This window comes from Phoenix dactylifera, chromosome 16, assembly GCF_051530095.1.
Source record: "Phoenix dactylifera cultivar Ajwa chromosome 16, Ajwa_hap1_PhDact_Kaust_v1.1, whole genome shotgun sequence".
Classification (NCBI taxonomy): domain Eukaryota; kingdom Viridiplantae; phylum Streptophyta; class Magnoliopsida; order Arecales; family Arecaceae; genus Phoenix; species Phoenix dactylifera.
This window is the reverse complement of record NC_143205.1, coordinates 7108866-7123309: the sequence shown is the minus strand read 5'-3', so window position 1 is coordinate 7123309 and position 14444 is coordinate 7108866. Positions and strand designations below refer to the sequence as shown.

At 40.2% G+C, this 14444-nt stretch overlaps 1 protein-coding gene across 1 annotated transcript; it reads right to left on the bottom strand.

Annotated features, from left to right (window-relative positions):
- Nucleotides 1-497: 497 nt before the first annotated feature.
- LOC149751101 (uncharacterized) lies at nt 498-13903 on the bottom strand. Its single transcript, XM_089927928.1, has 5 exons — nt 12317-13903; nt 10283-11822; nt 9876-10091; nt 9339-9824; nt 498-1645 (listed from the first exon to the last, which is right to left on the bottom strand). The coding sequence occupies exons 1-5, from the start codon at nt 13616-13618 to the stop codon at nt 498-500; spliced, it is 4692 nt and encodes a 1563-aa protein (XP_089784054.1). The 5' UTR covers nt 13619-13903.
- Between the last annotated feature and the right edge of the window lie 541 nt (nt 13904-14444).

Here is a 14444-nt window from a genome sequence, read left to right as displayed (position 1 = left end):
ATGAAGATTTGGACTTGAAGATGGTTAATATGTGGCAAGTCCATTTCGACAATATCCAGCCCAATTAATTATTTAAACATGAAAAAGAAGAGTCTAATCCTTTCAAATTCGGACTCCTCTTTATGGTGCATTTATCATAGGCTTTTGGAAGGCTGAAGGACATTTTTGAGGCTTGCAAATGAAGGATGAACCTAGTCAAAATGGTTGGGAGTTTTGCTGCAACTTCCCAAGGTTAATTAATTGCTGCCAAGACTTTAAGTAGTATTCCTTTCATCTTCACCAACTTTCATTTAATGTTTTTCTAGTTGGTTCAATGCACCCAAGGCTTGTTTTGCCTATAAATACTTGGTGTTTTCACTTGTAATCAAGCAATTCTGAAATATAATCTTTTTGTGAGAATTTTCTCTTTATTGTTCTTGTGTAGAACTTACGGTAGTTTCAAGTACAACCACTTGAACCTCCAACCCTTGATAATATTGGTTTCTGACTCTCTATAGTCACAGGGTCAATATTCCTAATCCTTTGATAATATAGGTTTCTTGCTCTTTATAGCAACGGGGTCTATATTCCTTTCCTTTTAACCTTTTTGGACGATCTGCAAATTGATTTTCCAAACTATTGTTGTTGGGTCTCACGGCAGGTTCATTGAGATTTGCATCAACCTCTTTCAATCCCGAACTACCCCATATCTTATGAGCAATCGAATTCACAATTGGAAATGGGAGCTTATTTCCAACAAAGTAGCCAATGAGAGTAGCCTTCCATACCTCACATCCCTCTTCAACAATGCTAGGAGGTGGTAGCACCTTAACCCGACCTTCTTCTCTCAATGGTGGTTCATAATGCAACGAATGAGAGGTCTTGGAATGTTCTACCAATTGAGGCCCACACCATACATTAATAAAGCTAGGCTGAACCTTAGGATTTTCAGCCACAATCACACTAGGCTCATTGGTATGCACGGCCCCCACAAGATCATAGCCCACTCCAAGGCCTTGAGCTTGATTCAAACTTGAAGGAGAGGCTAGCTGACTTTTTTTGGAGATAAATGAATCTCCCAAAAGCAACTGATCATTCAAATGATTCCCACAAGTAGTAGCTTGCAATATAGGAAAGTTACCTAGTTGGGCTTGAGAGACAATGGAAGGAGAGGGTGGCTGACTTAATTTGGAGAGATTTGAATCTTCTAAAGCCAGCAGATTTTTGAAATTCTTCCCACAATTACTAGCTTGCAAGGAAGGAAAGTTTCCTTCATAATCAGCATCATTCATAGGTAGTAATTTACTTCCGAAAATAGCTCCTTTGTCAATAGAAAAATCTCCATTTGAATTTCGCAGCAGTTGTTGAGGGAAGAGTAGTGCCGCTGTGGGAGGCTGTATTGCCCCTTGAGGAGGCACACCACCATCACCAATCGCTCCAAACCGACCTGCATTCTCACCTCCAAGTGGATGCACCATATGATCCAACCCAGCAACTTGAATGCCACCATTAACATCTCCAACCTTGGTATTTGGCAACCCCAAGGCTATTCGTGCAGAACTAGCATCCACCACTCCCTTCTTGTCACCAAGAACAACCTTTGAAGAAGCAGCACCACCACACTTAGACCCACTCGGATCAAGATTCAAAGCACCGCAACCAGGGCCTAATCAACCAATAACTCCACCACCAACCACTATCATTCGAAGGAGAATCCATCAATGAGGTGAAAAGAAGAGCCCACCAGAACCAAACAATCCCACAGAAAAAAAAACCCCAAAGTAATCGGATCAAAAAGAGGCTAATCCAACTATAGAAGAGAGAAAAGAAGAAACAATCGTAATCAACAAGAAGAATCAAGGATGATCACGAAGGAAGAAGAGAAATAAGAGAGAGAGGGAGGAAGAAAAGCATTGTTAACATCGAGTTGCCGTAGTTGGCAACCCTTCGAAACTGCAATAGCAAGTACTGTCCGGATGGTAACTGGCTTCATAACAGGGCTAAAGGTTTCGGTGTAGTCAATCTCCGGACGTTGATGAAAGCCCTTGGCAACGAGCTGGGCCTTATACCGAGCGAGTAAACCATCAGGGTGTCGTTTGATCCGAAACACCCATTTTCACCCAACAAGGTTGCTGGAAGCCGGACGAGGTACTAGATCCCAAGTTCCATGGCGAACGAGAGCAGTGAACTCATCGGACATGGCCTGTCACCAGTGGGAATCTTTGAGCGCTTGTGTAACACAGGTGGGCTCAATGGGTGGAGGAAGAGGATGCTTGGTGACAAGATAAAGCTTCTTGGGTTTAAAGATATGATTGCGAGAACGGATGATCATCGGATGTATACGTTGAGAAGAATGAGGTGGAGAAGGCGGAGCGGGAACCGAGAATGGTCCGGGAGGTGGCAGGTGCAGCTGGAGAAGATAGCAACTCGGTTTGTGTGAGAGAAGTACCTGCAGGAATAGTGGTGAACGGCGATCCCACAAGAGTTGAGATGTCAGGTGAAGTTGCAGCCACTGTTGAAACCGGCGACACCCGAAAATCTGCTAAAGCATCCCATGGAGAGACCGAGAAAGAGGAGCGAGTAGTGGCAAACGGATAAAGAGCCTCATCGAAGATAACATGCCGGGAAATATATATTTTTGCAGAGTCCAAATCCATGCATTTGTAAGCACTTCGAGATGTAGAGTAGCCAAAAACAAACAGGGACGAGACTTGGGATCAAGTTTACTGGATGTGTAGGGTTTGAGCCAAGGGTAACATTGACAGCCAAAGATCCCGAGTTTTGCCGGATTGGGAGGTCGACCAAAGAGGACTTCAAATGGGCATTTGTTTGCGAGAAGCGGAGTAGGTAGTCGGTTGATGAGGTAAACAGTGGTTTGAAAAGCATGAGACCAAAAAGACGATGGAAGAGAGGCTAATTAGATACTTATATAATTGATGCTTAATATTGATAACAATAAGATACTTCATTCTTTATCATTTATTTAAATTGTTCTTATCATGACTATGATAACAATAATGGACAATAATAAAAAAATAGTAATAGTAATTTCTTAATCATGTTTTACTTGATAAAAAGAAATTATTTCTTAAACTATGCAATTTTTTTTTAAAAAAAATTGATGCAAAAAATTAGTTATGAAATGATGCCATCCAAAAGGTAGCTCGCATCTAAAGGCACCACCACCCTGAGCGTCAGCTTCCATCCTTCCTGACTTCTTCTTATGCGGTGGATCCGCAGAGATTCAAATAAGAGGAGCACGGATAAGGCCGTCCGCTGTCTAATCACCACCTATAAATATGCCCTTGAGTTCGTGAGCGACTTCTTTCTTGTTGAGGAAGTCGAAAAACAGAGGTGATAGGTTCTGCAAACTCCAACTCTTGAGTGCTTCCGATTAGGTATCTTGGTGTGCCACTTATAACGACTAAGTTAAAGGCTACTAATTGTAAGGTGTTGGTGGACCGGATTATTGCCAAAACCAAGAGTTGGACTTGCCGTGCTCTCTTCTTTGCAAGTAGATTACAACTCATCAAATCTATTTTGTTTTCCATCCAAGTTTATTGGTCCTCCTTATTCATCTTGCCCAAATCAATTATTAAGAAGGTGGAATCCACTTTGCGCTCTTTCCTTTGGAAGCGTTGTGAGCTTAGCACTAGAGGTGTGAAGGTAGCATGGGACAATATTTGTTTGCCTAAGGAGGAAGGGGGTTTGGGCATTAAGAACATGGTGACTTGGAATAGGGCAGCCATGACCAAACACTTATGGGCTCTCTGCAATGATGACGGTAACTCTCTTTAGTCTTCTTGGGTTTGCTCTAATCTTTTGTGAGGCAGAAGTATTTGGGAGATCAAATGCCCCAGGGATTGCTCTTGGAGTTGGCGAAAGATTCTTAGTCTTCGCAGCCTTGTCCGATGGAAGATGAGATATCGAGTGGGCAATGGGAGTAGTATTTCACTTTGGTTTGACCATTGGCATCCCCTTCATCCTCTTATTGAGGTGTTTGGGGAAAGGTTTATCTATGATTCTGGCCTTGGGTAGAATGCCAAGGTGGAGGCTATTATTGACGGCTAGGGGTGGCACTGGCCTATCTCTCGCTCCCCTGCATGGTTTAAGCTCATTAGTAGTACTCCTACTTCATTCCGACCAGATAGCAGAAGGTTGGATGTCTTGCAGTGGATTGATGCTCCGAAGGATTCCTTCTCTGTTCGTGGTGTTTGGGAGTCATTGCGCCCGCATCATAGTAGAGTGGACTAGTGGAAGCTTGTTTGGCATAGCCAAGCTATTCCAAGCATGTCCTTTATTCTTTGGTTAGCCATCCGGGATGCCTTGTATACTCAAGCTAAGGTTATATGCTTTGGCATTATTCAGGTCGCCCAATGTGTTTTGTGTGGGGGTGGGCATGAGGATGTGGATCATTTATTTTTTGAGTGCCCATTCTCTCAGCGCATCTGGTCCATTCTTTGTGCCAAGTGTAATATTCCGTGGGCCTCGCATAGATGGATGGATACGATCTCTTGGCTTTCTCATATGGATGGTCGTTCACTCTTGGGTCGAACTGCAAAGCTTATGGTGGCAGCTGCGGTCTACCATATTTGGAGGGAACGTAATGCTCGTTTGCATGGCGATGGCCCTACACATGAGTGTGTTCTTCTGAGAGAGATTACCTTTTGTATTATGACTCGGATTAATCTCACACGGGGTGTGATTCCATCTCCTGCTAATAGATGGCTTCACAATTCGTGGGGATTCTTTGATGATATCTTTTGACACTCTTGTCATTTTGTTCTTACAAGCTTTACAGTTAGTTGTTGTGGCTAGAAGGGTATGCCCTCCTAACCTTTGATTTTTGGGGTATGTCCCTGTGCATTTGTACGTCATTTCTTCAATTTAAATATATACACACTTATCTTTATCAAAAAAAAAAAAAAACTCCAACTCTTGAGGACAATTCTATCTCTGGAAGCTAATGAAAATTTTTTTTTTCTAATGCTTGTTGTTGGGGCTTTTCGGAGGCAACATTCGAAGCAAAATAGTCCCCGCATGGGAATCTTTTATGCTAGATTGCCAGCATCCGGAGGTCAGCGCGGTTGCATGAGCGGTTCTGATGCTCCTGAGGAACAATTAAAGGTAGAGAAAATAACTAATAAACCTCGAGAATGTTCCGAAATCTGGAGTCGCAAAGCAACTGCTTAAACCAAACCCGCGAGCCAATAGAATAGAAGGGCGACACGCAACTCGTTTGCGACACTCTCATAGGGTGCAGAGAGAGAACACGACCGAGCGGTTGAGGGGGACTTGGAGCCCTCTTCTCCCAAACCCTACCCTCGATCGATCTCTGAATAGGATGCAAATGTGGCCAAGATTTCCTTGGGATCGAGGTTAGGGAGAGCGTTTCGAGCTCGCCCTAGGGTTTCTCGAGCGAAATCGCTTCAAGAATCGCGGGCTCTTTTTTGTTCCTCGTTCGAATCGCTCGAGGTAAATTGCAGACGTCCCAGATCTCGATTCCCTTTTCCTCGCTAAGTTATTACATGCTTCAGGTCTCCCGCTAGGGCCCCTGCTTCTTTTCTTGAATCTGTATCCCTTTATCCCATATCTCTATGGTTCGATCGAAGAATCTTTACTTTTCTTGAATCTACATGTGTCAATCTTGTAGAAGCTATGATTTCTGATCTCCTTCTTGAATATGTTTCCTGTTGGTGGATTAAGTTGCGGCATTGCCAAATTTGGGCTTCTTGTTTGAGGTTCTGATAGTGCTGATTTAAAAATGGCCCCAATTCCTAAAAGAGCACTCGCGGCATTGAAGGCAATGAAAGCCATTGGGTTTCCGATGCATATAGCAATCCTGAGAGCTTTCCGTTATCTCCATTCCAAACCATTAATCTCTCACTCTCACTTGTTTCTCGTTTCTTGATGTTTTTGAGACTAACATAAACAGACCAATCATGACGACATGTTTACAATTAAATAAGAATTTTATTAAATCATCTTCTACTATTTTTTATCGAATATTATAGCCCTCCCCTATGATAAATGAGAAAATCTAATTTTTCTTAGTAGGGTTGAGATCTTAATTCCTTATAAAGGCCTTGTGTTTACACAATAAACCTTTATGAGTTCATAGGTAGGCAACTCTTTCCAATTGCATCTCATGCAATTCCCAACATTTCCTTGTCCTCTAACACACCTATTGTCTTGTGTTAGCACAACAAACAATAATGTTGTAATTAAGTCAAACCCTTCATTTCCATATAGTGATATTCGAATAATGTTGCCCTTGTGTTAGCACAACAAAGCAACAAATTAAAATATGCCACAAGCATCTTAATGCACCAAGATAATATGAAATCAGTCCCCAAAACAAGCCTTGTGTTAGCACAACAAACTAGCATGGATCTTGACAAATAGTGTCGAGGCATGAAGGAAGGCATAATGTAGTGTTTATTAGCATAAGGCTTATCCATAATAGACAATCAAACAATTGGCCAGGTAAGCAGGTGGGAGGCTCCCCTTACTCAGAGAGTAAGGTCCTAATTAAGTAACCACCTTTAGTGCTTTCCTAGACACCAACTAGGTTAGCTCAAAGTATCTTACACTACTATGACTTAATATAATTTTTATGAGGGCTTTCTGGTCTCCTGCACATTCTATAAATGTAACATATACATGCATAGCATTTCTAATGTAACATAGCAAGGAGTGTGAACATGCTTTAAAACATTTGAACAATATAACATTGCTATCTCATAGCATATAACAATCATATAATATTGCTATCTCAACGTTTCTATAAACATGCTACAACATATAACAATGCTATTTCATAGCAAATTATAAATCCTACGTCATGCATGTTCATTTGATTGAACCAATGGCTCTGATACCACTATTGGGTTCTAATGCCTATTAGTGGGGCAGCGGAAGCTAGGGATTTCAAAGATTTCTTAATAAATTTCCGTTATATCAAACCTTTATGAGCCAAGATCACCTTAATGGTAACAATCAAACAAATAAATATAAATATAGTAATAGAGGAATACCTCCAACGCTATATCCAATATGCAGAATTTTCACTAAGTGCCCAAGTGTTCACCCTCCAACATTGATCCACACAGAAACTGGGTCAAGACTCTAGCTCCAAAGAACTTGATCCTTGATGCAGAATTCTTCCAAAGAACTCTAATGGCTTGCTTTCCTTCCTTTCTTATTTTCTCTGTTTTTCTAAATCTCCTTCTAAGCTATTTGTCCTAAAGAAGACCTCTTTGTCTTGGCTTAGGACAACCTAAAAGAGAGATGTTAGAAAGAAAGAAGACTTGTAAGAAAGAAGGGATAAGAGAGAGTTGGTTTTTGGAACGCCAAATGAATGAAAAACACAGGGAGCGCACTCCCTTTTATAGATGGCATACGGATGCATTACCAAGGATGAATTCCATCCATTCACCCATGAGGAGGCGTGTGATTCAAGGGGAGTGCCTCCTAATGAGGAGGCATATCAAATCAAGGGGCGTATCACATGAAGAGGTGCGATAAGGAGATAAAATGGTAGTTATGATTTCATCCTTATCCACTTATCATCTTTTCACGCCATACTGTCTCATTATTTTCATATCATCACGTCCTCCTACGAAGCCCCATCACGCCACCAGCCTATTATGTCCCCATCCTATGGTGGACATAAAAATCAAGGGCTATGATTGAAGGCGCCATCAAGAAAGGAGTTATGTCATCATCCAATGGCTTGATGATGATCCAAAGGCTCTAATCCAAGGTGCTTCATCACGATCCCATTATGTCTTCATCCAATGGCTGATGAAGATCAAATGGTCATGATGTCACGGCTCCTCAAATCAGGGCTCGACCGGACGCGGATCAAGGTATAAACCAGATCGGGTCGCTGGACGGGTTTGAGGTCTGACCGTGCCTTCTGAAGATTTGGGCATCTTGGAGACCAAATCTGGGCCCTAGGATGACCTAGGGAAACGTGTGCAAGATCTAGGAGGAATACGCAAGAGCATGGGGCTGAGGGCACGTGCTCCAAGGTGTGTATTGGCAAGAATACATGCTGGTTCATCATTAGGAGGAAAGCTGTTGCAACGAGTCTGATTCAGTGTTGTGGGCTTATCTCGAAGCATGGACTGAATCAGAAAATTGGGATGCATGGAAATATGTGCCACTGATGGAGGTACGTGGCATAAGTCTCCAAAAGGCAAGGGACACGTTTTATCATGTTTTCATAACTAAAAGATGTGTGGTTAGAAAACGTGGCTGTAACGCTGTTTCCACGCGTTCTCATGTTGAGGGGCATTTTGGGAACTTGATAGAAGTTCGTTCAAAGTGGGAAAGGTGCCATCTGGAAGGATTCTTCATCCCCCCAGGTTACCCAAGCAATTACCGCCAAAAAGAGAAATCAATCATCGGATTGATTTGGTGCATGGAGCACGTCCTCTGATGCAAACCTCAACGAACCTGCCGTGAGACCCAACAACAAAAGTTTGGAAAATCAATTTCCAGATCGTCCAAAAAGGTTAAAAGAAAAGGAATATAGACCCCGTTGCTATAAAGAGCAAGAAACCTATATTATCAAAGGATTAGGAATATTGACCCCGTGACTATAGAGAGTCAGAAACCAATATTATCAAGGGTTGGAGGTTCAAGTGGTTGTACTTGAAACTACCGTAAGTTCTACACAAGAACAATAGCGAGAAAATTCTCACAAAAAGATTATATTTCGGAATTGTTTGATTACAAGTGAAAACACCAAGTATTTATAGGCAAAACAAGCCTTGGGTGCATTGAACCATCTAGAAAAAACATTAAATGAAAGTTGGTGAAGATGAAAGGAATACTACTTAAAGTCTTGGCAGCAATTAATTAACCTTGGGAAGTTGCAGCAAAACTCCCAACCATTTTGACTAGGTTCATCCTTCATTTGCAAGCCTCAAAAATGTCCTTCAGCCTTCCAAAAGCCTATGATAAATGCACCATAAAGAGGAGTCCGAATTTGAAAGGATTAGACACTTCTTTTCCATATTTAAATAATTAATTAGGCTGGATATTGTCGAAATGGACTTGCCACATATTAACCATCTTCAAGTCCAAATCTTCATGTGGACTAGAACCTTCTCCTTGGGCTTGAGTTAATAAAGTTTGGACAGCTTCTTGAAGTTTCTTGGCCCGAGCTCTTGTGATTGGCCCAATTGGAATCTCCACATCATCTTGAGCATCTTCTTTGTCCTTGTCAAAGTCCTTGAGCTGGATCATATCATTCCCTCCTTCTTGAAAAGGATTCGTCCTCGAATCAAGATCTGCATAAAAGGGAGAAAGATCAGAAATATTAAAGGTAGAACTAATATCAAACTCACCTTTAAGATCAATCTTGTAAGCATTGTCATTGATCTTTTCCAGTACTTCATAAGGACCATTCCCACGTGGATTGAGCTTTGATTTTCGTTGGCTAGGGAATCTCTCTTTGCGAAAATGTACCCAAACCAAGTCTCCTGGTTGGAAAATGACTTCCTTTCTCCCTTTATTGGCATGCGCAGCAGCTTGCTCATTTCGTTTAAGGATATGTTGGCGTGCTTCTTCATGGATTTTCTTCACCTTTTCAGCTTTCTTCTTCCCATCTAAACTGGTAATCTTGTTAACAGGTAAAGGAAGTAAATCCAATGGAGTTAATGGGTTAAAACCATAAACAACTTCAAATGGTGAATAAGAAGTAGAAGAATGCACAGTTCTATTATAAGCAAATTCAACAAAAGGAATGCAATCTTCCCAAGTCTTCAAATTCTTTTTAATTATAGCACGCAACAAAGTACCTAAAGTCCGATTCACAACCTCTGTTTGACCATCTGTTTGAGGGTGACAAGTAGTAGAAAATAACAAAGTTGTTCCCAACTTACCCCACAAAACTCGCCAGAAATGACTAAGGAACTTAACATCCCTATCACTAACAATTGTCTTAGGGAGACCATGAAGACGAACAACTTCCCTAAAAAACAATTCAGCAATATGAACGGCATCATCAGTTTTATGACAAGGGATAAAATGCGCCATTTTAGAAATTCGGTCTACAACAACAAAAATTGAATCTTTTCCCCTTCTAGTTCTAGGTAAACCTAAAACAAAATCCATAGAAACATCAGTCCAAGGGTGACTAGGAATAGGTAAAGCTTTATATAATCCATGAGGCTTCACTCTTGATTTGGCCTTTTTGCAAGCGACACATCTGTTGCAAATTCTGTCAACATCTCTTTTCATGTGAGGCCAAAAGAATTGTTCTTTCAAAATTTCCAGAGTTTTAAAAAACCAAAATGTCCCATTAATCGTCCCTCATGAGACTCCCTGACAAGAAGCTCACGTAAAGAACACTTCGGAACGCAAAGCTTATTTTCCCGAAATAAGTACCCATCTTGCTTGTAAAATTTTTCAAAAGGTTTTGTTTCACAAGCTTCAAAAACTGTTGAAAACTCAGAATCTTGTGGGTACAACTCCTTGATATGTTCAAACCCCAAAAACTTTGCTGAAAGAGTAGATAGAAGAATATACCTTCTTGATAACGCATCAGCAACAATATTATTTTTACCTTGCTTGTATTGGACAACATATGGGAACATCTCAATAAACTCAACCCAACGAGCATGCCTTCGATTAAGCTTACCTTGGCTCTTCAAATGCTTCAAAGATTTATGATCGGTGTGAATAACAAACTCCTTTGACCATAGGTAGTGTTGCCACGTCTCTATTGCTCTCACCAATGCATAGAGTTCTTTGTCATAGGTGGAGTAGTTCAAGGCAGCTCCGCTCAACTTCTCACTAAAGTAAGCCAAGGGTCTCTTATCTTGTATTAGGACAGCACCTATACCAATACCAGAAGCATCACATTCGATTTCAAAAGTTTTAGAGAAATCTGGTAAAAGTAATAAAGGGGCAGAACTTAGCTTTTCTTTCAAGGTGTTGAATGCTTTCTCTTGTGCTTCACCCCATTTGAATTCAACACTTTTCTTGATGATTTCTGTCAATGGAGCAGCTATAGTGCTAAAGTTTGGAACAAACCTTCGGTAGAATCCCGCCAAGCCATGGAAGCTCCTAACTTCGGTGATGGTAGTTGGTGTAGGCCAGTCTTTGATCGCCTTTACCTTCTCTTCATCAACGTCTACACCTCTAGTACTTACAACAAAGCCAAGAAACACAACTTTGTCCAAACAAAATGTACACTTCTTAAGGTTAGCATACAATTGCTCTTTTCTTAGCTCAAATAAAACATTCTTTAAATGCCCTAAGTATTCATGCAAGTTCTTGCTGTAAATCAATATGTCATCAAAGTAAACAACCACAAATTTTCCAATAAACTTACGCAAGACATGATTCATTAAGCGCATAAAAGTGCTGGGTGCATTAGTTAATCCAAAGGGCATAACTAACCACTCATAAAGTCCATGTTTTGTTTTAAAAGCAGTTTTCCACTCATCTCCCTCTTTCATTCGAATTTGATGATATCCAGATTTCAAATCAATTTTAGAAAAGATAGTGGAACCATGGAGTTCATCAAGCATGTCATCAAGACGGGGAATAGGATAACGATACTTTACCGTTATTTTGTTGATAGTACGGCAGTCAATGCACATCCTCCAAGTTCCATCTTTCTTGGGAACTAGCAAAACTGGAACAGCACATGGGCTCATGCTCTCTCTAACATGACCTTTGTTCATCAACTCTTCAACTTGTCTTTGCAATTCTTTTGCTTCTTCGGGGCTGCATCTATAAGCTGGTCTATTTGGAATTTGGGCACCCGGAACTAGGTCAATTTGATGTTCAATGCCTCTAATTGGTGGCAATCCTGGTGGCATCTCTTCTGGAAAAACATCTTAAAATTCCTGTAAAAGAGATATGGCAGTACTAGGCAAAGAATCATCAAGGTTAGTTGTTGAGAGATAAGCTTCCTTATACAAGATCAACATCATTGGCTTCTGTGAAACCATAGCTCTCTTAATCTCTCTTTCTTTTGTATAGAAATTCACTTTTTTTTCCTATTTCTTTTTCTCACTTTTCTTATCAGATTCTTTACTCACAATTTCTTTTGAACTCTCATTTTCATCCTTACTTTGTTTAGCACTGGTTGCTATAGATTTCTTGATTTGATTTTGCTCTTCAAGAAGTTGATGAGGGGGTAAAGGAGCCAAAGTGATGTTTCTGCCATTCTTGGTAAAGCTGTACTTATTTTTGTAACCATCATGGAGGGTACGCCTATCAAATTGCCAAGCAATATGTGACTTGCTTGCATTGGAACCACATCACAGAGGACTTCATCAGAATATCTTCCAATGGAAAAAGATAGAAGTACCTGTTTTGTGACTTTTAATTCTCCACTATCATTAAGCCATTGAAGTCGATATGGATGAGGGTGCTTTTGAGTCTTCAACCCTAGCTTGTCCACCATCAGCTTGCTTGCCACATTCACACAACTTCCGCCATCAATTATCAAACCACAAACTCTTTCTTTGACATGGCAGCGAGTGTAAAAGATATTCTCATGTTGTTGCTCATCATTGTCTGTTTGAGCTTGAACATGGAGGGCTCTAAGAACAACTAAGGCTTGACCAACAACAGCCTGTTCTATATCACTAGCATCTTCAAGTTGTGGCATAGACTCTTTATCATTTTCTTCTTCAGAAACAATATCCCCATTATCTAGCAAGATCATGGTTCTCTTGTTTGGGCATTGAGAAGAAATATGACCAAAGCCTTGACATCGGAAGCATTTAATATCACGATTTTTTTGAGTTTGGTTGGAAGAAGTACCTTTTTCAGATTGTTTGGTCATAGTTTTTTCTTCTTTAGGCCTAGAAGTAGGCTTTTCTTCTTGTTTTGGAGTAGGACTCCATTTGGACTTCCAATTAGATGAACCAGCAGCTTCATGCTTGGATGATGATCTTCCTCCTTTTTTAAGTTGCCTCTCAACTTTCATAGCCATGTGGACCACATCTTCAATTTCCACATAATGTTGTAGTTCCACAACATTCGCAATCTCACGGTTGAGACCACAAATGAATCTAGCCATTGTTGCTTCTCTATCTTCTTCAACATTGGCACGAATCATGGTTATTTTCATCTCCTTATGGTATTCTTCAATAGATTTTGTTCCCTGTTTAAGACTTTGCAACTTCAAATGTAAGTCTCTATAATAGTGTGAAGGAACAAACCTTCTCCTCATGGTAGCTTTCATGTCATCCCAATTATCAATTGGAATCTCTCGGTTTCTTTTTCGACTTAGAACCAATTGGTCCCACCAAACAATTGCATAGTCAGTAAAAGAAACAGCTGCAAGCTTAACTTTCTTTTCCTCCGAATAGTTATGACAATCGAAAACAAGTTCCACTTTTCTTTCCCATTCAATGTAAGCATCAGGATCATTTTTACCTTGAAAAGGTGGGAGAGAAAGTTTAATCGAACCTGTGTTGCGATCGACAATATCTCTATTTTGATGCATGTGCTGGCGATGTCGTCTTGGTCTATGATCTCTTTGTCTTCGTATGGAAGCTAGGGGGGTTTCATCATCAAATTCTTCATTTTTACCTTCATAAGTATCAACATGATCAGCTGGAGGAATGGAGGGACGTCTGTTTTGCCTTCTCCCTCGTGGCATAGTGCCTTGCTGTATTTGATTCACTTGTTGGTCATTATGATCTAATCGTTCTCAGATTTCTTCAAGTTTGGCATTCATCCGCTGGAATTATTGTTGCAGAGCTTGAATGTTCAATTTGGTGTCTATTGGTGCTTCCTCACTTCCGCCTTGAGACATGTTGTAAAAATGGAAAGAACCTCACCACTCCCTCACGTGTTTCACTCAAATATATTTCACTCAATCACTCGTCTTTGCACACAATGATTTGGCTTTTTCCCTCTGATGATCTCACACACTCTTGCCTTTTACCACTCAATTTTCTCTTAAAAGTTCTTGAGAAAACTAAAGTAAATTTCAAAGCAAAGCAAATGAAAAACCAACACACTTAACAATACAGATTTTTGAGGGGAGTCAATATGGAAGCAACAAGTGTGAAGAGTTTAGGAACATAAATGATGGAAAGAAATGGATATGAAAAGAAAAGCAAAGAATATGAAAAGAAAGCAAATGGACATGAAAAGTTGAATGATGGATATGTAGAGATGAAATATGAGAAATAGATGATAATAAAAGGCAAACTTCTCCTTCATCTTTTTTCTTTCAAAACATTTAACCTTCTAACTCCTTTTGATCTCCCTTTTTTTTTGTCTTTTTTTTTTCTTCTTTTTTTTTTTTTTTACAACTTCAGTCTCCTCTTTTTATGTTTTCCTTTCAATATTAGAACCAACAGCAATATCAACAAAGATGAAGCACGAAAAAAATGGTAGAGAATAGAAATGAAATGGTTATGGATGAAATGATATCAAACGATGCAAAAGGATGAAAAAAATATAAATGAGAGAATATA